The following is a 25,664-nucleotide window of genomic DNA, read 5'->3' as shown; positions in this document are numbered from 1 at the left end:
CCCGAGGGAGGCCAAGGAGGATTTTATCTAATTTTGGAACATAGATTTAACCTCCATGAGGATAGACAGTTGCTCCTCTTTTACAAGGTCATTTATGCAAGCCTGACAGAGCTTCTTTTTGTGATTTTTCAGGGTGTCTTTTGGTACAAGTTGCACATCTAGTGACCATGGATTTAACTCTGACCTCTTTCACTCCCTATAAAGAGAGGAGCAATCCGGTATCAGAAGTACATAACAAAAAAATATCAGGGTAACAGATATTCTCCCCCTAGGGGAACTCACGGTTGGAGTAGCTGAGGGTGGGTCTGTAGAATCCTCTGGCTTGCAAGGGCATCAGGAGCTGACATCCTAATTCTGGAGCCGGAAACAACCACAGTGGAGCAGCGGTAGGTAGTGTGAAAACATCGCTCTTTTCCATCTAGGCGCGTCTGACATCACAGGCGCGCACGTACTCCCCACGTGGTTCCTAGGCTCCGCCCCCAGCTGGGAATAGAGTGCAGTGCAGCGCAGCGCAGCGTGCTCTATAGTTCGCGGTCAGCTTCCACACAGAAGGGAAGGAAGACCATGCAAAAATGGAGAGAAACTAAATCAGGGACAAGATCTGCTCCTATTTTAGTGGTGAAGGAGAAACCACAGTAATCCCCTCCAGAAAAGGTACCATTAAAAAAATAAAATAAAAAATAAATAAATAAATCCTCACCTCCCACAGGTGGTCTCTGTGAGGTGCCCTCTCAGGGACAGGAAACACTGGGGGTGAGAGTGGGTGGTGGCCTTTTAAACTCTGTGTTCTTGCCCCTACAGATGTCCATCTCATGTGTAGCCGTCATGGTGGATGAAATGGAAAAATGGATAACAAGCCCTCACACAGCTACATTGGTGAAAAATAAAAAAAGTTATGGCCCCTAAAAACTATTACACGTTAGAAAATCCGATGCCGCTCCTTCCCTTCTGAATGCTGCCGTGCCCCCAAAGAGCGGTTTACGACCACATATATGGTGTTGCCGTATTCAGGAAAAAATGCATAACAAATTATATATTTTTTTATATCTTTTTCCCTGTAACCCCTTGTGAAAATGAAAAATTTGGGGCTAAAGCAACATACTGGAAATAAAAGTTAATTCTTCATTTTCACAACCATACGTTTCAAAATTCTATGAAACGCTTGTTGGGTCAAAGCATTTACTTCACTCATAGATTGGGTATTGATAATTCGATACCCGAGACAACCCTATCGATACTTTAGAATTTACAGATACTAGGCTGTGCTACTGCGCAGCCTAGTATCAGAGAACATGGAGTGCTCTGCTCTCAGCGCACCATGTTCCCTCAGCAGCACAGGGAGAAGGAGGCAGTCCGAGAAAGGGGGAAGAGGAGAGGAGGGGCTGCGGCCACTGCACCACCAACGAAGTTAACTCACTTATTAATTCAAATACAGGAGGCAGGTACTGGTTGCAGAATCATATAGCCAGCACCCGACCTCTATGAGAGGTAGCTGCCATCCGCGGCAGTTAACCCCTCAGGTGCTGCACCTGAGGGGTTAACTGCAACCTCTCATAGGGGTCGGGTGGCGACATCCCCAGTATTAAAGTGATTGGTGGCAATGGCCACAGGGTCCCCTCCTCCTCATTAGTGGTGCAGTGGCAGCTTCTGATCAGAGCCCCAGCTCCGATCGGTTGCCATGGCAGCCAGGACACTACTGAAGCCCTGGCTGCCATGGTAAGCTCCCTGCTGCTGTGTGCACTATGCACAGGGCAGCAGGGAGAGTGTGAGATCCTATTCACCCTAATAGAGCTCTATTCGGGTGAAAAGGACAAGGGTTCTGGCCCCTGAGTGGGCTAATAGTTAGTAAATAAAAAGTAAAAAAATAAATATAAATAAATAATATTAACCCCTTAAGGACCAGGCTCATTTTCACCTTAAGGACCAGGCCATTTTTTGCAAATCTGACCAGTGTCACTTTAAGTGCTGATAACTTTAAAACGCTTTTACTTATCCAGGCCATTCTGAGATTGTTTTTTCGTCACATATTGTACTTCATGACACTGGTAAAATAAAGTCAAAAAAATTAATTTTTTTGCATAATAAAATACCTAATTTACCAAAAATTTTGAAAAATTAGCAAATTTCAAAGTTTCAGTTTCTCTACTTCTGTAATACATAGTAATACCCCCAAAAATTGTGATGACTTTACATTCCCCATATGTCTACTTCATGTTTGAATTATTTTGGGAATGATATTTTATTTTTTGGGGATGTTACAAGGCTTAGAAGTTTAGAAGCAAATCTTGAAATTTTTCAGAAATTTACAAAAACCCAATTTTTAGGGACCACTACAGCTCTGAAGTCACTTTGCAAGGCTTACATAATAGAAACCGCCCAAAAATGACCCCATTCTATAAACTACACCCCTCAAGGTATTCAAAACTGATTTTACAAACTCTGTTAACCCTTTAGGTGTTGCACAAGAGTTATTGGCAAATGGGGATGAAATTTGAGAATTTCATTTTTTTGCCTAATTTTCAATTTTAACCCATTTTTTCCACTAACAAAGCAAGGGTTAACAGCCAAAAAAGACTGTATCTTTATTGCCCTGACTCTGCCGTTTACAGAAACACCCCATATGTGGCCGTAAACTACTGTACGGCCACACAGCGGGGCGTAGAGTGAAAGGTGCGCCGGATGGTTTTTGGAAGCCAGATTTTGCTGGACAGTTTTTTTGACACCATGTCCCATTTGAAGCCCCCTGATGCACCCCTAGAGTAGAAACTCCATAAAAGTGACCCCATCTAAGAAACTACACCCCTCAAGGTATTCAAAACTGATTTTACAAACTTCGTTAACCCTTTAGGTGTTGCACAAGAGTTATTGGCAAATGGGGATGAAATTTGAGAATTTCATTTTTTTGCCAAATTTTCAATTTTAACCCATTTTTTCCACTAACAAAGCAAGGGTTAACAGCCAAACAAGACTGTATCTTTATTGCCCTGACTCTGCCGTTTACAGAAACACCCCATATGTGGCCGTAAACTACTGTACGGCCACACAGCGGGGCGTAGAGTGAAAGGTACGCTGTATGGTTTTTGGAAGCCAGATTTTGCTGGACAGTTTTTTTGACACCATGTCCCATTTGAAGCCCCCTGATGCACCCCTAGAGTAGAAACTCCATAAAAGTGACCCCATCTAAGAAACTACACCCCTCAAGGTATTCAAAACTGATTTTACAAACTTTGTTAACCCTTTAGGTGTTGCACGAGATTTAATGGAAAATAGAGATACAATTTCAAAATTTCACTTTTTTGGCAGATTTTCCATTTTAATATTTTTTTTCCAGTTACAAAGCAAGGGTTAACAGCCAAACAAAACTCATTATTTATGGCCCTGATTCTGTAGTTTACAGAAACACCTCATATGTGGCTGTAGAACGCTGTACGGGCACACGGCAGGGCGCAGAAGGAAAGGAATGCCATACGGTTTTTGGAAGGCAGATTTTGCTGGACTGGTTTTTCGACACCATGTCCCATTTGAAGCCCCCTGATGCACCCCTAGAGTAGAAACTCCATAAAAGTTACCCCATCTAAGAAACTACACCCCTCAAGGTATTCAAACTGATTTTACAAACTTTGTTAACCCTTTAGGTGTTGCACAAGATTTAATGGAAAATAGAGATACAATTTCAAAATTTAACTTTTTTGGCAGATTTTCCATTTTAATATTTTTTTTCCAGTTACAAAGCAAGGGTTAACAGCCAAACAAAACTCATTATTTATGGCCCTGATTCTGTAGTTTACAGAAACACCTCATATGTGGTTGTAGACCGCTGTACGGGCACACGGCAGGGCGCAGAAGGAAAGGAATGCCATACGGTTTTTGGAAGGCAGATTTTGCTGGACTGGTTTTTCGACACCATGTCCCATTTGAAGCCCCCTGATGCACCCCTAGAGTAGAAACTCCATAAAAGTTACCCCATCTAAGAAACTACACCCCTCAAGGTATTCAAACTGATTTTACAAACTTTGTTAACCCTTTAGGTGTTGCACAAGATTTAATGGAAAATAGAGATACAATTTCAAAATTTAACTTTTTTGGCAGATTTTCCATTTTAATATTTTTTTTCCAGTTACAAAGCAAGGGTTAACAGCCAAACAAAACTCATTATTTATGGCCCTGATTCTGTAGTTTACAGAAACACCTCATATGTGGTTGTAGACCGCTGTACGGGCACACGGCAGGGCGCAGAAGGAAAGGAATGCCATACGGTTTTTGGAAGGCAGATTTTGCTGGACTGGTTTTTTTGACACCATGTCCTATTTGAAGCCCCCCTGATGCACCCCTAGAGTAGAAACTCCAAAAAAGTGACCCCATTTTAGAAAGTACGGAATAGGGTGGCAGTATTGTTGGTACTAGTTCAGGGTAGATATGATTTTTGGTTGCTCTATATTACACTTTTTGTGCGGCAAGGTAACAAGAAATAGCTTTTTTGGCACGTTTTTTTTTTTGTTATTTACAACATTCATCTGACAGGTTAGATCACGTGGTAATTTTATAGAGCAGGTTGTCACGGACGTAGCGATACCTAATATGTATACAATTTTTTTTATTTATGTAAGTTTTATACAATAACTTCATTTTTAAAACCAAAAAATTGTTTAGTGTCTCCATAGTCTGAGAGCCATAGTTTTTTCAGTTTTTGGGCGATTATCTTGAGTAGGGTCTAATTTTTTGCGGGATGAGATGACAGTTTGATTGGCACTATTTTGGGGTGCATATGACTTTTTGATCGCTTGCTATTACACTTTTTGTGACGTAAGATGGCAAAAAATTGCTTTTTTTGCACAATTTATTATTTTTATTTTTTATGGTGGTCACCTGAGGGGTTAGGTCATATGATATTTATATAGAGCCGGTCGATACGGACGCGGCAATACCTAATATGTCTACTTTATTTTTATTTATGTAGGTTTTACACAATGATTTTATTTTTGAAACAAAAAAAATGATGTTTTAGTGTTTCCATAGTCTAAGAGCCATAGTTTTTTCAGTTTTTGGGTGATTATCTTGAGTAGGGTCAAATTTTTTGCGGGATGAGATGACGGTTTGATTGGTACTATTTTGGCGTACATGCGACTTTTTTGATCACTTTTATTACCTTTTTTGGGAAGTAAGGTGGGCAAAATTTCAATTTTCTCATAGTTTTTATTTTTTTATTTTTATGGCGTTCACTGTGCGGGGAAAGTAACATGACCGTTTTATAGATCAGGTCGTTACGGACGCGGCGATACCTAATATGTGTAGTTTATTTTATTTTTTTAATTTTTATTCAGTGATAAATGTTTTTTTTTTTTATCTTAACTTTTTTCACTTATTTTTTTTTTTTTGACCCAGACCCACTTGGTTCTTGAAGATCCAGTGGGTCTGATGTCTGTAAAATACAGTACAGAACCTATATAGGTATCTGTAACTGTATTTTACTTACACTGAACAGATCTATGCTTTCAGCATAGATCTGTTCAGCACCATGGACAGCAGGACGCCTGAGCAGGCGTCCTGTTGTCATGGGAACCTTCCCCGTCTGCTCAGTTATGGTCAGAACTGCGCAGACGGGGAAGGGTAAGGACGGGGCTCTGGGGGGGCTGTCTGGGGGCTCTCTCCCTCTCCCATCGGGGGGCTGCAAAGGCACAGCAGCCCCCCGATCGGAGAGGGAGGGAGCTCCCTTTTACTGTTAACCTTTTCCATACAGCGGTCCGTACGGACCGCTGTATGGAAAGGGTTAAACGGCTGACATCGCATCAACGATGTCAGCCGTTTATACCAGGGTGCCAGCAATGTGCTGGCACCCTGGTATACCCACTGTACACCAACGATTATGCAATGGGAGGCGGGCGGGGGATCGCGATCCCGCCTGCCGCACCGCCCGCCTCCCGCAACGCCCCCACTGCCTGCGACACCCCCCCTGCACCACCCGCCGCCATCAAATCATACAGGGGTGCAGGGGGGGGTGCGCAATATTGATTTTAGGCACTCAGAAGTTTCTGATCCCCGCGGTCAGGGACCGCGGGGATCAGAAACTGCAAAAAGCGCAGCAAACCGCAGGTCTGAATTGACCTGCGGTTTGCTGCGATCGCCGACACGGGGGGGTCACATGACCCCCCCTGGCGTTTTAACAGGATGCCGGCTGAATGATTTCAGCCGGCATCCTGTTCAAATTAACCCCTGCGGCGCCGGAATGCCGATTTTAAAGTCAGGACGTACCGGTACGTCCTTGGTCCTTAAGGACTCGGGAAATAGGGCGTACCGGTACGTCCTATGTCCTTAAGGGGTTAAGTATAAATCACCTCCTTTCCCAATTTACATATAAAATATATAAAACAAACATATTACACATCGCCACGTCAGAAAAGTCCAAATTATTAAAAAATCTCCCCTAAGCGGTGAACGTCGTTAAAAAAAAAAAAAAAAAAAAAGGAAGAAGATTTGACATTTTATAGTCACCTTGTCTCCCCAAAAATAGGATAGGACAGTAATCTACAATGCTGTGTGCTCCTGTTCAATGCCGCTTCGGGACATATGGCCCACTCACAGACCATAGATCTCAAAGTGCATACAGTTGTGTGCAAGAGGCCTAATAAATATTGTGGTTTGTTTGGCTGTTTACCCTCGCTGTGTTACAGGAAAATTGATAAAATGGAAAATCTGCACAAACAAATTAAATTTTTAAATTTGCACTCAACTTTGCTTTAATTCTTGAGGAACACCTAAAGGGTTAACAAAGTTAGCAAAAACCGTTTTAAATAACTTGAGGTGGTTTCTACCATGTAATCCCCACAAAGTGACTTCATAACTGAACAGAAAAAAAAGTGGCTTTTGGAAATTTTCTTTCAAATTTGCTTCCAAGCCTAACTTCCGAAAAAATAAAATGACAATTACAAAATGATGTATCACTATCTGTCTTAAAGGGGTTGTCCCATGACAAATATTCTACAGTTTTGAAACCAGTACCTGGAGCTGAATACTTTTATAATTGCATGTAATTAAAACATTTGCATAGCCACCGAGTTAGTCAATAAAATGTATCTGTATAGCGCCACCTGTTAGTTTGTCTTCTTATTTATGTCCTGCTCACTGAGATGGCTGCAAATGCTCAGTTTCATCCTTCAGCTGCCTCCTGAATTGTGATAAGGAGACCATGGACACGGCCCCTGAGCTGCAGCAGAACAGACACTCCCCTTAAGCTGCCAGCTTGATATAAATCTAGCAGAGCAATAAGTAGGGAGATTGCTGGATCCATGTGAGGTACAGGGCTGTTTCTAGCTTTGTTATAAAGAGATTGTCATGTACTATATGATGTCCGATTTTCATTTTTTACATTAGTCATGGGATAACCTCTTTAATACTAGATAAACTGAGGATGCTGTCTCACTTACCCTTCACACTGCGCTGTCACACCTGGAGCAGAGATACAGCTATGTACAGATGCTGTTCATTGATTACAGCTCGGCCTTTAACACCATCCCTCCCAACAAGTTGGCAACGAAACTGAACAACTTGGGTCTCAGCTCACACCTGTGCAACCAGATACCAGATTTTCTTACAAAAAGACCACAAATCGTACGCATGGGCAAGCACTTTTCTTCATCCTTCACACTAAACACTGGGGTACCGCAAGGCTGTGTGTTGAGCCCTCTCCTTTACTCCCTCTTCACAAATGACTGTAAACCTATTCACAATACCAATACCATTATAAAATTTGCAGATGACACGACCGTGATAGGCCTAATCTCCAACAATGATGAAACAGCCTATAGGAAAGAGGTTGAGAACCTAGAGAGATGGAGTAAGAACAACAACCTCATACTCAATACCAAGAAAACTAAGGAGCCAATTCTGGATTTTAGGAAGAAGAAACAAAATGGACACCATCCCATTAGCATTAATGGTGGAAACGTGAAGATAGTTCAAAGTTTCAGATTCTTGGGAGTTCATATTAGTCAGGACCTGTCATGGATAAGAAATTACCAAATAAGGCCTTCAGAGGCTTTATTTTCTGAGGAGTCCGAAGAAAGCACAACTCCCAAAACAACTGCTAGTCAATTTTGACAGGTGCACCATAGAATCTGTTATCATATACTGCATTACAGTGTGGTACTCCGGCTGCTCTTCTGAGGACAAGAAGACCCTCAAGCGCATGATCAGAATGGCTGGCAGAATCACTGGTACTCAGTTACCATCACTGGATGACATCTTCACTGCTCGCTGCAGCAACAGGGCAAAAATGATCTGCGGGGATCCAACTCACCCCGGCCACAGCCTTTTCATTCCCCTACCCTCTGGTAGGCGTCTTAGAGCCCTACATGCCCGAACCACTAGGCTGAAGAACAGCTTTTACCCCAAAGCAATCAGTCTCCTAAATGCTCAGAGATTATTGCCCCTTCCTAGGATAGAAACTACCACAGACTGAAAGTGACTGCTGCATTCATGAACCCATGATGACCTCTTGTCTGCAGTGGTGTCTGAATCAGTGTGTATATATACTCACAAGCACTTCCTACTTTGCTCTTGCTATATATATATATGCTGTGAACTGTTAATGGTAATGCCTTCTAGTGCAAGGTTTTGTTTTTTTCTAGTGTAATGCTTTAGCTTAAATGTCAGTTCTTGTTTCTCTGTCATCTAGGATGGCTCCAAACAACATTTCATTGTATTACATTGTATTGTACAGTGACATTAAAGGCATCTTATATGCAAGATTTTAAGAATCGTGCTCCGGGATTTGGTCCAAACTGGCTGTTGCTTGAAGGGGTTAAAGAGACCAGCTGTGTATAGAGACTTTAGCAGTGCTCCATGGAAAAGTATATGCTCCCAGGGAAAGAGAACCATCTCTCTAGCGTCACCTTCTTGAAGTGGCTCCCTACTAGTCAAAGTCCGACGTTTTAGCAAGCCTCTGAACATGACAAGAGAAAATAGCCATGCCAAATATCATCCACAGACAGCTGATTTTGGATGATTGCCCCTTATTACGACGGAGTAGGATTCTGGCTGGCCAATTGCAATGCCTTAAAGCAGGGATCAGCAACCTTCGGCACTCCAGCTGTTGTGAAAGTACAATTCCCAGCATGCTCCCTGACCAACTTAACCCGCACCTACTGTGTCCTTCTTCCCATACCATGTAGATTGTAAGCCCTCACGGGCAGGGCCCTCTCTCCTTCTGTACCAGTTTGTAACTCATCTTGTTTATGATTAGTGCAATTGCCTGTGTTATGTATGTGCACCGCTTATCATATGTACAGCGCTATGGAATGAATGGCGCTTTAATAATAATGCTCCATTCATTTCTATGTGAATTCTTAGAAGAGCAGAGCAAGTATGCACGCTGGGAGTTGTAGTTTCACAACAGCTGGAGTGCCGAAGGTTGCTGATCCCTGCCTTAAAGGCTCATGCGTACGTGCTCAGTGCTCTTGCTGCGGTCCCCAATAAATGCACAGGCACCAGCCTGGACTTGAATGGGTTCATATATTGCGGACCAGCCGTTTGCAGTCTGCAATACAGGCACCGAGCAGGAGCACTAGGGAGGAGAGTGATAGAACTAAGCGATTATTGCCAGAGCAGTCAGACCAACACAGGGATATTGCTTTAGGCTTCCTGCACACAAACGTGTGCGCCACATGGTCATGCTGCAGCCATCAATGCACAAACACTATCCATCGAGCCGCAGCGGATCGTAGACCCATTCACTTTAATGGGTCCGCGATCCGGACATTTCGCAAAAAGATAGGACATGTTCTATCTTTTTGCGGAAAGGAAGTACAGGACTAAATCCCGCGGAAGCACTCCGTAGTGCTCCCGTAGGGTTCCATTCCGTGTTTCCAATCCACATCTCTCGATTTGCGGACCCATTGAAGTGAATGGGCCCACATCCGTGATGCGGAATGGCCACGGAACGGTGCCCGTGTATTGCGGATCTGCAAACGCGGTCCGCAATACGATGCACGCGTTCGTGTGCAGGAGGCCTGAGAGAGAATCTGCAGACAGCATGGTATAGCAGGCCTATGGAGTCAGTAGAATTCGTTTTGGGTGGAATCGGTAGAAAAGTTACTGACTCCAGAATATTGTCAGTTATTAATATTGTGCAACTCTAACTTTCATATAAATTTAGAAAAGTTTAGAAATATTAATCATAAATACATTTTATGTTTTATAAATCTAAGGCTCTTATTTATCAAAATCAATGATAAGGCTAGTAGTGATAGAAAATCAGTTCTCATCTCTCCTGTGATCTCTCTGTACCTTCATGCTACTCCATGGCTCTTAGGCCTCATGCACACGGCAGTTGCCAGCCATGGCCCGTATAGCTGCCCGCATTATATGGTCACCGGCCATGTGCTCACCGCATCATGGATGCTGACCCATTCACTTGAACTGTTCTATTTTTTCTGGTGCAGACAGATCACAGACCCATTCAAGCTTAATGGGTCTGGATCCGTCCCGGCAGCCGCACGGATAGTGCCTGTGCATTAGGGACCGCAAAATGAGGTCCCCAATGCACTGAACGGTCGAGCAACAGCCGTGTGCATGAGGCCTTCGTTATAATGCCCGAAACTGTGCTTGTAGTGTCTGCCCTGTAGTGAAGACCATAGGAAAAAGTTGACCACTGGGCATATCTGCAGTCATCTCAGAACTGCTAGACAGAGCAGGAAGACAGCATTAAAAAGGTGTTGTCCAGGGATATGTGGTGCCCTTGCCCTACTTCTGTTATGAAGAAATCATACTTATCTGCTATCTACAGCTCCGGTCCTGTGAGTCTATCTTCCGGTCAGCAGCTTGCTTACTTCCTCTCCTGCACTCTGTTTAACCAGTCTGCTCTGCCACTATGGCAGGTTTTCCTGCAGCAACTCTTCCTAGCTGTAGTTGCAGAGCGGTCAAGCAGATCATGATCCGGTGACAGCACCAATACATAGAAGTCATTGTGCGTTTTCTTCCAGCAAGGGGAAAAACACAGCAGACGTAAAGGGGTTGTCTCACTAAATAGCATTCATCATATATATAACGTTATTACAATACTAATGTATTGTGTCTGTCCTACTTGATGAAGGTCTCTACCCACTAGTGAGCTTATCTGTTGATCCCCCTCTAGTTTGCTGATAAGGCTACTTTCACACTTGTGTTCGGGGTTCCGCTTGCGAGTTCCGTTTGAAGGCTCTCACAAGCGGCCCCGAACGGATCCGTCCAGCCCCAATGCATTCTGAGTGGATGCGGAACTGCTCAGAATGCATCAGTATGGCTCTGCTTGGCCACCGTTCCGCTCAGCAGGCAGACACCCGAACATAGCTTGCAGCGTTTTTGTGTCCGCCTGGCCGTGCGGAGCCAAACAGATTCGTCCAGACTTACAATGCAAGTCAATGGGGACGGATCCGTTTGATGTTGACACAATATGGTGCAATTTCAAACTGATCCGCCCCCCACTGACTTTCAATGTAAAGTCAGGAGTCCCTATTAATATACCATCAGATCAGAGTTTTCTCCAACCCGATGGTATATTTTAACTTGAAGAGTCCCCATCACCATGGGAACACCTCTATGTTAGAATATACCATCGGATTTGAGGTAGATCGTAAAACTCAGATCCGACAGCATATTCTAACACAGAGGCGTTCCCATGGTGATGGGGACGCTTCAAGTTAAAATATACTGAGAACTGTGTTTATGACTGCCCTCTGCTGCCTGGCAGCACCCGATCTCTTACAGGGGGCTGTGAGCGGCACAATTAACCCCTCAGGTGCTCCCTCCCCTCTATTTAACCAATTGGCAGCCCCCCCCCCCCCCCGCCCCATCATTGGTGGTAGCGGAGAGTTCCGATCGGAGTCCCAGTTTAATCGCTGGAGCTCCGATCGGTTACCATGGCAGCCAAGACGCTATTGCAGTCCTGGTTGCCATGGTTACTTAGCAATAAATAGACGCATTATACTTATATGCAATGTCTGTGACTGGCCGGGAGATCCTCCTACTGGTAAGTGAAAGGTGCGGCGCATTGCTTATAGCACAGACCTGTCACTTGCCAGTAGGAGGAGAGCCCAGCCGATCACAGACATCACAGGTAAGTATAATGCTTTTATTTATTGCTAAGTAACCATGGCAGCCAAGACTGCAATAGCGTCTTGGCTGCCATGGTAACCGATCGGAGCCCCAGCGATTAAACTGGGACTCCGATCGGAACTCTCCGCTGCCAATGATGGGGGTGGGGGAGGGGTGGCCGCACTGGTCACATTTAATACTGGGAATCCGCACTGGCCACCAATGAATATAGAGGGAGGGGGGCCGCACTGGTCACATTTAATACAGGGGAGGGAGGGGGGGCCGCACTGGCCACCAATGAATATAGAGGGAGGGGGGGGCCACACTGGGCACCAATGAATATAGAGGGAGGGGGGCTGCACTGGTCACATTTAATACAGGGGAGGAAGGGGGTCTGCCCCCTCCTGCATGGCAGCACCTGATCTCTTACAGGGGGCTATGATTCGCAGAATAATTGTGCGGATCACAGCCCCCTGTAAGAGATCGGGTGTTGCCAGTCAGCAGGGGGCAGTCATGTACACAGTTCTTTTAGTATATTCTAACTTGAAGCGTCCCATCACCATGGGAATGCCTCTGTGTTAGAATATACTGTCGGATCTGAGTTTTCACGAAGTGAAAAATCAGATCTGTAAAAACCAGTTATGCAGACGGATCCGTTCTGAACTGATGCAAGCATTTGCATTATAGGAGTGGATCCGTCTGTGCAGACACCAGACGGATCCGCTCCTAACGCAAGTGTGAAAGTAGCCTTGGGGTGGACGCCATCATCCATTTTCTATACCGAACTCTCTCATAGCAACAGTTTATAAGGCTGAAAAAAGACATCTGTCCATCCAGTTCGGTCTGTTATCCTGCAAGTTGATCCAGACGAAGGCAAAAAAATAAATAAAAAAAATCATGAGGTAGAAAATAAAATTCCTTCTGGACTCCAATCAGAATAACTCCCTGGATCAACGATCCCTCTCTAGTAGCTATAGCCTGTAATATTATTACGCTCCAGAAATAAATCCAAGCCCCTCAAATTCCTTTATTGTACTCACCATCACCACCTCCTCAGGCAGAGAGTTCCATATTCTCACTGCTCTTACTGTAAAGAATCCTCTTCTATGTTTGTGTACAAACCTTCTTTCCTCCAGACGTACTAAATGTCCCCTTGTCACAGTCACAGTCCTGGGGACAGCCGAGGGGGCACGGTCTCTAACTGATACTAACACAGCCTAGTATTGGAAAATAGCGAATCCCGGTATCGTATCGATCTGGGTCTAAAAATATCAGCATCTCAACCAGGGAGAGACTTGACAAACTGATTAGGAAGGCCAGCTCCATCCTGGGGAGCCCCTGGAAGCAGGGTAGGTGAGAGAAGGATACTATCTAAGCTGATCTCCATGCTGGAGAATAACTCCCATCCCATACATGAGATGGTGATAGCATTAGGCAGTACCATCAGTAAACGACTACTTCACCCCAAGTGATATCTAGATCCCTTATTTTTTTACATCTGTAATATACGGTCACTATAAAGCCTTTATGCTGGAGTTTTTGCATTCTCTGTGATGCTGTAATACTGTGAATTTCCCCATGGTGGGACTATAGGGGTTATCTTATCGCCTCCTTTGCTGGCTCGATTCATTTTTCATGTAACTACAGCAGTGTCCTTCACTGAATGAGCAGCCAACTGTCAGGATTCACAATACATTAGCAAAGTTGGATTTACACAGGCCAACTAAGTGGTGGATTGGTGGCAAGGAAGCATTCCTTCCCGACAGTCGGCTGCTCGTTCAGTGAGGGAGACCGTGCACTTAAAGGGAACCTGTCACCGGGATTTTGTGTATAGAACTGAGGACATGGGCTGCTAGCACATCCACAATATCCAGTCCCCATAGCTCTGTGTGCTTTTATTGTGTAAAAAAAAACGATTTAATACATATGCAAATTAACCTGAGATGAGTCCTGTCCCTGAGATGAGACAGGGACAGGACTCATCTCAGGGTAATTTGCATATGTATCAAATCGTTTTTTTTTTTACACAATAAAAGCACAGAGAGCTATGGGAACTGGATATTGTGGATGTTCTAGCAGCCATCTAGCAACCCATGTCCTCAGCTCTATACACAAAATCCCGGTGACAGGTTCCCTTTAAATGCATACATGATCTCCTTCACAATACGAGGACAAGGGATCACTATTGCTATCCCTTGTCCTCATACAGAATCATGGCTTCTGAGCAGCAGATCAGTGGTGCCTGCACGATCGGGTGATCAGCAGCATATTTATAAAGGCTAATTGGCAGGAGCGACCATTCACAACCCCTTTAGGATTACTTTAATGTAACTTTTGTAATTACTGTCAGTTTTGCTGTTTGTGATTTGCTGAAAGAAAGCTTACTATAACCGAAAGGTATGTTGTTGCAAAAAACAGAAAGCAGTTTGTATGGTTTTTGCTGCATTCAAAACACATCACAGCCACAATGTGTGGCAGCACCATAAGCGCCAGCCATAGGTACCTACTTGGTATTCTGGAAACAACCAAGCAAGCTAGCGCTCCACTGTTTCCAACCCAGCTTCCATCAACAATGGAAGAGAGATGTGAAAAATCAGCTGGACTGATACCTGGCCTGGGCTCTTCAATTCTGGCCGTACAGAGCCCTGCACCCTATCCCATCTCAGGTTACATGTTCCCGTCTGGGCACCTGGTCCCACTGACAGAAAGTGGTGCATTTCTTATGAACCCCACTCAGTTCTCTATTGCTGGGAATAGACAATACTTTGACTGTCCCCGTCAACCTTTTGTCTGGGTGCTAGGATACAAAAGTACCAACACAAGCCTCCACAATTCCCGTTCTTACCTGACACCGTAGCATGTCTCACACCCTCTTGATATCCTACTCTTGGACCCTCCGCCCTTTCTCCGCGATGCGCGCTCACGGACTCCCTCCTCTTCCCAATTCTCTATCCTGATTGGTTGCCAAGACCAGCGCGTTTCCCACCTCTTCGTTCTCTGATTGGCTATACTACAAGCCGTGCGCGTCCACTGGTACTTTAGCTCTGGAGGCACATGACTAGCGTGCTCGCTCTGTTGCCAAGGTGATCTGCGTCTGACGCAAATCGGAACCTCGCTTTGCTGAAAAGTTCAATGATCGTAACTTTATTGATGGCAGTGTGTAAACGCTATGCGCCGGAAGGATTTTGTGACGTCACAAGGTCATATGACATGCAAAGCCTCAATTTGAAAGTGACCACGCACCTTGCCTTAAACACCATCAATAGGGTTGGTTGTTTTTATGTTTGTATAATATTACTAATCTTTATCACAGCGTATTGGGTGTAGAAACTATCCTAGCGCTTCAAACCCACGTGACTTTAGCATGTCACGTGACCCTGTAACATCACAAAGTCCTTAGGGCGCATGGAGTTTATTATCAATACAATTCTCCATTATGACAAAGCTGTTTTGTTTAGGTAGGGGATAACTATTAGATCAGTTAGGCTTTTCCATTAATTTCTATGGGATTAAGGATACAGGATACTTTCACACTTGTGTTAGACTTTTCCGGTATTGAGTTCTGTCCTAGGGGCTCAATACCAGAAAAAAACTGATCCGTTTTATCCTAATGCATTCTGAATGGAGAGCAATCCGTTCAGAATGCACCAGAATGTCTTCAGTTCCGTCACTGTACGCTTCCAAAATTATGGAACAATTGTCGGATCCGGCATTATTTTCCATTGAAATACATTAATGCCGGATCCGGCCCTAAGTGTTCCAGAAAAACAGATCCAGTTTTGCAGATGAGAAAAAGATGAATACCGGATCTGTTTTTCTGGATGACAACCGGAGAGACGGATCCGGAATTGCAATGCATTTGTGAGACGTATCCGGATCCGTATACAAATGGTAACCGTTTGCATACAGATTTCCTGATCCGGTAGGCAGTTCCAGCGACGGAACTGCCTGCCAAAATCCAACAACGCAAGTGTGAAAGTACCCTAGAGATAGAATACACTGCTCTGCTATCTCTGGAATTACCATATAAAATTAATGGAGCAGCTGCACGCATGACCGACTAGGCCACTCCTGTCATTTCAGGGTGGCTGCAGGGCACCTGTTCCTGTGATTGGTTGGGGTCCCAGCTAGGGTGGCCAGACGTATGGTTTTAGGTCGGACAGTCCGGTTTTATGGCTCTCTGTCGAGTGCAAGGCCTGGAGAGACGCAGGGATGTCCTTTCTCAGTAGCTCACGTTCATACAGCAGCATTGCAGTGTCTGAGTATGAGCTGCAGCTAACAAACTGACTGAGGTTTCTCTAAGGGTACTTTCACACTAGCGTTAAAGTTTTCCAGTATTGAATTCCGTCATAGGGGCTCAATACCAGAAAAAAATGCATTCTGAATGAAAAGCAATCCGTTCAGTATGTATTAGGATGTTTTCAGTTTCGTCCCTTATTTTCTCCGGCCAAATTTTCAGAACACTTGCTGGAATGCCGTATCCAGAATTAATTTCCATTGAAATGTATTAATGCCGGATCCTGTACCAAGTGTTCAGGAAATTGCCACATTGACGGACCCGGTTTTCCAGTCAGCGCATGCGCAGACCTTTAAAAATGTGAAAAAAATAAATACCGGATCTGTTTTTCCGGATGACACCGGAGAGACGGATCCGGAAACAAATGATCTCCATTTGCATACGGATTTCTGGATCCAGCAGGCAGTTCCGGATTCTTCTAACACTTGTGTGAAAGTAGCCTAACCCCCAGTTAGTAGAGCCCACAGACATGGTTGGCTGAGGCTGCCCCCAGCTCACCTTCCTTTCTTCCAGTTCTCCACCCCCTCCCTTTTTTTTTGCTTGCAACGGGGGCGAGGCCTGTGATGTCCGGCTTTATGGAGTAAAGTCTGTGGCCACCCTAGTCCCAGTGGTAGGATAGGGGATATCTTTAAACAACCAGAATACCCCTTTAACTGTTTGTAAGCATTAGGGCTGATTTACTGATTTACACAACTGTGGTTGCCCCGGCAAACAGTCCGTGAGTCGGATGCATCTCCCCGGCAAACTGAATCATAGTAATTTATAATACAGTCAGTGTCTGTCTGATTGCTTGGCTATTGCAGTGCATTCACATCATCTTGTGATTACACTGCAATAGCCCTGCGATCACCTAGAGACCAACTGTATTATAAATTACCATTATATAGTCACTTTGTGTCTATACCATCCCAGTACCAAGAGCTGCCAAAATCCAGGATTGTCCCACCGGTATGGTTTTCCATTAGTCACAATGTCAATTGTTGCATTAATGTCCACTCATCATAAGCAGACAGAGATGATAGAAATGTCAACCTAGGAGACTCCTTCATAGGGTGATACTTGTGTGGCAAAATAGGAGTGGCCTTTTAGGGGAGTGGCTAATGTACAATTTAAAGGGACACTGACAGGCCCAATTAGCATATTGAGTTATATATATCACAGTACAGGTCATATAAAGTGTATTAGAATCCCCCCTGCCCACCTTATAAATACGGAAATATAAAGTTTTATAACCTGCTTGTCCGGTCTCCAATCTGCCCAAGGGGCGGTGTTTCATCTGAAAATGCGCCCAGCCAGCCGCTCCCAACTGCCGTTCTGAAGCCCCGCCCAGCTCATCAATATTCACTTCGCTGGGCGGCGGCTACAACTCTCCCGGTCACGATCCTGCGCATGGGCAATCGAATCCTCCTGGCATCGTTCGTGTGTAATCTTCTGCGCCTGCGCCCCGCCGTGGTTAGATCGCGCCTGCGTCCCCGAGCCTCTGCCTCATGCGCATGCGCCTGAAGCGTGGCTGCTATGAACAGTGTCTGGCGCATGCGCATGAGGCAGAGGCTCGGGGACGCAGGCAGGGTGTGTACGCAGGCGCGATCTAACCACGGCGGGGCGCAGGCGCAGAAGATTACACACGAACGATGCCAGGAGGATTCGATTGCCCATGCGCAGGATCGTGACCTGGAGAGTTGTAGCCGCCGCCCAGCGAAGTGAATATTGATGAGCTGGGCGGGGCTTCAGAACGGCAGTTGGGAGCGGCTGGCTGGGCGCATTTTCAGATGAAACACCGCCCCTTGGGCAGATTGGAGACCGGACAAGCAGGTTATAAAACTTTATATTTCCGTATTTATAAGGTGGGCAGGGGGGATACTTACATGATTCTAATACACTTTATATGACCTGTACTGTGATATATATAACTCAATATGCTAATTGGGCCTGTCAGTGTCCCTTTAAGGCTACTTTCACACTAGCGTTCATGGGTCCGTTCGTGAGCTCCGTTTGAAGGAGCTCACGAGCGGACCCAGACGCCTCCGTCCAGCCCTGATGCAGTCTGAATGGAGCGGATCCGCTCAGACTGCATCAGTCTGGCGGCGTTCAGCCTCCGCTTCGCTCGCCTCCGCACGGACAGGCAGACAGCTGAACGCTGCTTGCAGCGTTCAGCTGTCCGCCTGGCCGTGCGGATCCGTTCAGACTTACAATGTAAGTCAATGGGAACGGATCCGCTTGAAGATGAGCCCATATGGCTCAATCTTCAAGTGGATCCGTCCCCCATTGACTTTACATTGAAAGTCTGAACGGATCCGCTCAGGCTACTTGCGAACTTTTTCTTTTTGAGAAATTTTTCTAAGTTATTAATGCAGACGGATCCGTACTGAACGGAGCCTCCGTCTGCATTAATATGATCGGATCCGTTCAGAACGGATCCGATCAAGCGCAAGTGTGAAAGTAGCCTAAGAAACAGTGGTGGTGTTTGTGCCGGCATACATACATAATTCCTCTGGGTAGCCATCTTATATGCTTCTGGCATATGTAAAAAAAAACTGTGAACTCTCATCTTCCTGAAGCCTGGGTCGCCTATGATATAGATGGACACTTTTATTACCACTACTCTTTGAGACCAGCTATAAAAAGGTCATAAAGGCTATACCAGGCCCAGCTCATCCTGTCCGGTAAGATAAGATCACACTGGCAGGGGGCATCGGACACATTTGCAGGAGGCATTAGATCCAGGGGGCATCGGACACAGTAGCAGGAGGCATCGGATCCATCATATGTTCACAGCACTTACTGTGAACGCGCAGAGGCAGCAGATAATCACCACAGGCGCTGGGCATGTTATCTTTTGATAGAACCTTTATGGGGGACAGTGGGCACACTGGCAGGGGGCATCGGACACATTTGCAGGAGGCATCGGATCCAGGGGGCATCAGACACAGTAGCAGTTGGCATCGGATCCATCATATGTTCACAGCGCTGAGCTGTGAACGCGCAGGGGCAGCAGATTTTCACAGCAGGCGCTGGGCATGTTATCTTTGATAGAACCTTTATGGGGGACAGTGGGCACACTGGCAGGGGGCATCGGACACATTTGCAGGAGGCATCGGATCCAGGGGGCATCGGGCACATTTGCAGGAGGCATCGGATCCATCATATGTTCACAGCGCTGGGCTGTGAACGCGCAGGGGCAGCAGATTTTCACAGCAGGCGCTGGGCATGTTATCTTTGATAGAACCTTTATGGGGGACAGTGGGCACACTGGCAGGGGGCATCGGACACATTTGCAGGAGGCATCGGATCCAGGGGGCATCGGGCACATTTGCAGGAGGCATCGGATCCATCATATGTTCACAGCGCTGGGCTGTGAACGTGCAGGGGCAGCAGATTTTCCCAGCAGGCACTGGGCATGTTATCTTTGATAGAACCTTTATGGGGGACAGTGGGCATCGGACACATTTGCAGGAGGCATCGGATCCAGGGGCATCGGACACAGTAGCAGAAGGCATCGGATCCATCATATGTTCACAGCGCTGGGCTGTGAACGCGCAGGGGCAGCAGATTTTCCCAGCAGGCGCTGGGCATGTTATCTTTGATAGAACCTTTATGGGGGACAGTGGGCACACTGGCAGGGGGCATCGGACACATTTGCAGGAGGCATCGGATCCAGGGGGCATTGGGCACATTTGCAGGAGGCATCGGATCCATCATATGTTCACAGCGCTGGGCTGTGAACGCGCAGGGGCAGCAGATTTTCCCAGCAGGCGCTGGGCATGTTATCTTTGATAGAACCTTTATGGGGGACAGTGGGCACACTGGCAGGGGGCATCGGACACATTTGGAGGAGGCATCGGATCCAGGGGGCATCGGACACATTTGCAGGAGGCATCGGATCCATCATATGTTCACAGCGCTGGCTGTGAACGCGCAGGGGCAGCAGATTTTCACAGCAGGCGCTGGGCATGTTATCTTTGATAGAACCTTTATGGGGGACAGTGGCAGGGGGCATCGGACACATTTGCAGGAGGCATCGGATCCAGGGGGCATCGTGCACATTTGCAGGAGGCATCGGATCCATCATATGTTCACAGCGCTGAGCTGTGAACGCGCAGGGGCAGCAGATTTTCACAGCAGGCGCTGGGCATGTTATCTTTGACAGAACCTTTATGGGGGACAGTGGGCACACTGGCAGGGGGCATCGGACACATTTGCAGGAGTCATCGGATCCAGGGGGCATCGTGCACATTTGCAGGAGGCATCGGATCCATCATATGTTCACAGCGCTGAGCTGTGAACGCGCAGGGGCAGCAGATTTTCACAGCAGGCGCTGGGCATGTTATCTTTGATAGAACCTTTATGGGGACAGTGGGCACACTGGCAGGGGGCATCAGACACATTTGCAGGAGGCATTGGATCCAGGGGGCATCGGGCACATTTGCAGGAGGCATCGGATCCATCATATGTTCACAGCGCTGGGCTGTGAACGCGCAGGGGCAGCAGATTTTCTCAGCAGGCACTGGGCATGTTATCTTTGATAGAACCTTTATAGGGGACAGTGGGCATCGGACACATTTGCAGGAGGCATCGGACACAGTAGCAGAAGGCATCGGATCCATCATATGTTCACAGCGCTGGGCTGTGAACGCGCAGGGGCAGCAGATTTTCCCAGCAGGCGCTGGGCATGTTATCTTTGATAGAACTTTTATGGGGGACAGTGGGCACACTGGCAGGGGGCATCAGACACATTTGCAGGAGGCATCGGATCCAGGGGGCATTGGGCACATTTGTAGGAGGCATCGGATCCATCATATGTTCACAGCGCTGGCTGTGAACGCGCAGGGGGCAGCAGATTTTCACAGCGGGCGCTGGGCATGTTATCTTTGATAGAACCTTTATGGGGGACAGTGGGCACAGTGGCAGGGGGCATCGGACACATTTGCAGGAGGCATCGGATCCAGGGGGCATCGTGCACATTTGCAGGAGGCATCGGATCCATCATATGTTCACAGTGCTGAGCTGTGAACGCGCAGGGGCAGCAGATTTTCCCAGCAGGCGCTGGGCATGTTATCTTTGATAGAACTTTTATGGGGGACAGTGGGCACACTGGCAGGGGGCATCGGACACACTTGCAGGAGGCATCGGATCCAGGGGCATCGGACACAGTAGCAGGAGGCATCGGATCCATCATATGTTTACAGCGCTGAGCTGTGAACACGCAGGGGCAGCAGATTTTCACAGCAGGCGCTGGGCATGTTATCTTTGATAGAACCTTTATGGGGGACAGTGGGCACACTGGCAGGGGGCATCGGACACATTTGCAGGAGGCATCAGATCCAGGGGGCATTGGACACAGTAGCAGGAGGCATCGGATCCATCATATGTTCACAGCGCCGGCTGTGAACGCGCAGGGGCAGCAGATTTTCACTGCAGGAGTGGTGACCAGCTTATATTCTCAGGGTCACTACGCCCAGCATCACTCGATTGACACAATCGCTATTAATTTGGACATAGTGGGATCGCAAAGGTGGGGGGGGGGGGTTCACATTCACAGGCTACTGCCTGTGCCTGCTTGGCTGACCGCAACCAGGAAGATTACTTAAATAAAAACAGGAGTCATCTTATTCCACAACTGTATTTTATTAATAGATATTGTAATGATTAATATTTAAATCATAAGTATAAATAACATTGTTTTCAACCGAACACATACAATAAATCACAATGTCATAAGTATTAGCTAAAAATACACCCTTTCACCATCTGTTGTGCTGTGGGGGGAGGGGGAAGGGGTGTAAAAAATTTCTGTTCCATTAATTTTTTTGCCTTAAAATAGTGTTTGCAATCAGATGATTTTTATAATATTAATACGTCAAGATATTAACAGTTCTGTGGTATTCAGATGCCACCAAATAATGACAGCTTGGCTGGCACAATTTAATATGTCCATATTTGTGGAAGAATTAGATTAGTAGATTAGATTAAATTAGATTTAAAAAAAAAATTGGTGCTATACATTTTTTTTTTTTTTTACAGTTTTTAACTATAACTCATATAGAACAAAAAAAGAAAAAAGGTTACTCGGCAACCATTCAACACACTGGAAGAGTCCTGTTTTCCAACTGTTCCAAAAAGCAGCTTCTCAAAGTCAATGGACTGTGTTCACAATTGTACAACAGGTGTCAAACACTTCCCGTTTGCATCCAACAACAGTCTGTGTGGCATCATCCTACAAGCTGATGTTTAAATTACGCTTCATTCACCCCATTCACGGACCATGTTTGGACATCCAAGGATACTTTGTCCCCCAATGCAACGCACACTAAAATGTGTGTCTTTTGGACTTACCTTGAAATCCTTTTTCTTAATGGGTCATTGACCACTTTCTGGACCCTGTACTGACAGGTTTAGGATACTAGGTTCCCGAATGCATTGCGTGAGGTATCCTTTGGCTGAGATTGTATTTGAACAATACATCATAAACAAAAAGGATTTTAACTTAATCAAAAAAAAAAACACTCTTTATGTTACTTTAGAGTCTGTTGGACTTACCTCTAAATTCTTTTTGTTTACCATGTATTGTGCGAATAAAATCTCAACAAAAGGATCTCTCGCGCTTTTCCTCGCGTCCTTATTGGGTTTGGACTTCATGGTTTATCTTTTGTTGTCTGTGTTTCTACTTCTCCTGCTTCATTCATTTCCAGAGTTAATAAAAGGGCTGCAGCAGAGGTAATTTTCCAAATTGGAGGAGGTAATCACATTTTTAATAGGTTCTCCTATTTGTTAATACGCCCATCCACAAGTTGCTTTGTCTCTAAATGCATCCTGTGGAAACATATATTTAGTTTACCGGTAAATGGCTTTCCAGGAGTCCGGAATGACAGCACCCATGGAGGATGTCCTTATTGGCTTCTGCAGGGACAGGAAGAGAGACAGTTTAAAAGGCCCCTACACACCCCCTCTCTCCAGTGTTCTTTATAACTTACTACACCGGATAGGCTGCCACATCTTTATTTTGAGAACAATGTTAATTCACACTGTATACAGTAGCAGTATAAGTCATACAAACCAAATAGAGTACCGGAAGTAACAAAAAATGGGGGGAAGGGGGTAGTATTGGGTGCTGTCATTCTGGACTCCTGGAAAACCATTTACCGGTAAACTAAATATATGTTTCCAGGACGTCCTCCATGACAGCACCCATGGAGAACTAACAACTTAGAACGAAATCTTAGGGGGGGACCACTGCCTGTAGGACCTTATGGCCAAAAGCTAAGTCCTAATTGGCAGGGGCGTAACTAAAGGCTCATGGGCCCTGGTGCAAGAGTTAGACTTGGGCCCCCCTTCCCTCAGTGCTTTGTGTGTCTTCTTATGCAGCACAAGGCGACTGCTACCTCTGCACCCCCTATAGCTACGTCCCTGCTAATTGGCCATTGAATACAGTCTGTAATGTCTGACAAGGGTAGTGGAGGAAGACCAGGTTGCTGCCTTGCAGATTTGATCGATGGTAGCTCCTGCTTTCTCTGCTCATGGTTGTAGCCATAGCCAAGACAAATTCTGCAGTCTAACATTCCCTGATGGTCTCCTTGATCCAGCGGGCTAAAGAGGTCTTAGAGGCTTTGCATCCCTTGTTTCTACCACCGAATTGGATGAAGAGGTTTGGTGATTTTCTATAAGGTTTCGTCCGCTTGATGTAGGCGAGGACTGCTCTTCTCACATCCAGACAGTGGAACCGTTTCTCCTGTATGTTTTTGGGAGCGGTACAAAATGAAGGGAGTATGATCTCCTGTTCTCTGTGAAACACAGAGACAACCTTGGGAAAAAAGGAATGATCCAACTTAAGAACTATCCTGTCATCTAGGACCTTCAAAAAGGGTTCCCTAACTGACAGGGCCTGAATCTCGCCTATCCTACGGGCAGTAGTGATAGCTAATAGAAACACCGTCTTGAAGGATAGAAGTTTGTCGGATATATCCTCAATGGGTTCGAAGGGAGAATCACATAAGCTGTTCAGTACTACATTTAATTCCCACGTGGGAACCATTTGTCTTAAGGTGGGTCGCATTCTGGAAACTGCCCTGATAAACCTCTTGACCCACCTGTGTTCTGCTAATAGAAAGTCTAAGCAGCTACTCAAGGCCGAGATCTGCACCTTAAGAGTGCTAGGTTTTAAACCCATATCAAACCCTCTCTGGAGGAAATCTAGTATGTGGCCTATGGACGGATTTCTAGTCCCTGGATGATTTTAGGCTAGCCAAGATGAGAATTTCTTCCATATTTTAAGATATATGGCCAAAGTTACTGGTTTACGGCCTTGTTGCAGAGTTGATATTACCTGATCGGAGAGACCTTTCTTCCTCAGGGTTTGCCTCTCAGGATCCAGGCAGTCAGTCTCAGCTTGTTGAGATTGGGATGTTCCAGAGGCCCTTGCGTTAACAGGTCTTTCCTGTATGGAAGGGGATACAGATCTCTGACTGACATTTCTTTCAGGATAGGGTACCAGGCTCTTTTGGGCCAGTCTGGCGCAATTAGGATCAGAGTGGTAAAGCTGGTCCTCATCTTCTTTAAGACTGCCTGGATTAGGAGGAAAGGAGTATGCCAGTTTCATGTTCCAACTCTGGGCTAGGGCGTCTACTGCCACCGGGCTTCTACTGGGGTTTAGAGAGTAGAAACAGTCCAGCTGTGAATTTTCCCTGGATGCGAAGAGATCTATCTTTGGTTGGCCCCATACTTGGCAGATCTGTTTGAAAACCTGTTTGTTCAGACTCCATTCTCCCGCGTCAATCCTGTGACGGCTTAGGAAGTCGGCTCTCGAGTTCTGAGACCCTTTTAATTGGGTCTCTGAATGGACAGAACTTCCCTCTCTGCCCATGTAAAAATCTGATCTGCTAGATCCTGAAGGAGCGGGCATCTGGTTCCGCCCTGTCTCTTCAGATAACATACTGTCGTTATATTGTCCGATAATATCCTGACGTGTTGACCTTGGAGAAGATGCTTGGCTGCTCTCAGAGTCTTCAGCACTGCTTTCAGTTCCCGGTAATTTGAGGACCTTATTCTGTCCTGAAGCACCCAGGAACCTTGGAAGAGATGTTGGTCCACATGCCCTCCCAGCCATTCAGACTCGCGTCCGTGGTAACTGTTATGGCTGGAGTCATATTCCACGGGACCCCCTTCTCCAAATTCTCTGGTTCTATCCACCAGGACAGGGATTTCAAAACTCTGTCTGGCAATTTTATCTTGGAGCTCAGAGAGCGGTGGGCTGTCAATACTGCCTCCTGGAGGGTCCTGGAGTGGAATTGGGCCCAAGGTATAATTG

At 45.9% G+C, this 25,664-nt stretch overlaps 1 protein-coding gene across 3 annotated transcripts in view; it reads right to left on the bottom strand.

The window, feature by feature from the left end:
- PATL1 (PAT1 homolog 1, processing body mRNA decay factor) overlaps window positions 1-15,016 on the bottom strand; it is a 321,287-nt gene extending 306,271 nt beyond the window's left edge. For all 3 annotated transcript variants that reach the window (XM_044296605.1, XM_044296607.1, XM_044296608.1), the window contains exon 1: window positions 14,912-15,016. In XM_044296605.1, the coding sequence (XP_044152540.1) occupies window positions 14,912-14,926 (15 nt within the window). In that variant the 5' untranslated portion in view covers window positions 14,927-15,016. The remainder of the gene's footprint in view (window positions 1-14,911) is intronic.
- Window positions 15,017-25,664: the final 10,648 nt, after the last annotated feature.

This window comes from Bufo gargarizans, chromosome 6, assembly GCF_014858855.1.
Source record: "Bufo gargarizans isolate SCDJY-AF-19 chromosome 6, ASM1485885v1, whole genome shotgun sequence".
Classification (NCBI taxonomy): Eukaryota; Metazoa; Chordata; class Amphibia; order Anura; family Bufonidae; genus Bufo; species Bufo gargarizans.
Note: the sequence above shows the minus strand (reverse complement) of the source record. Positions and strands in the feature narration are given on the sequence as shown.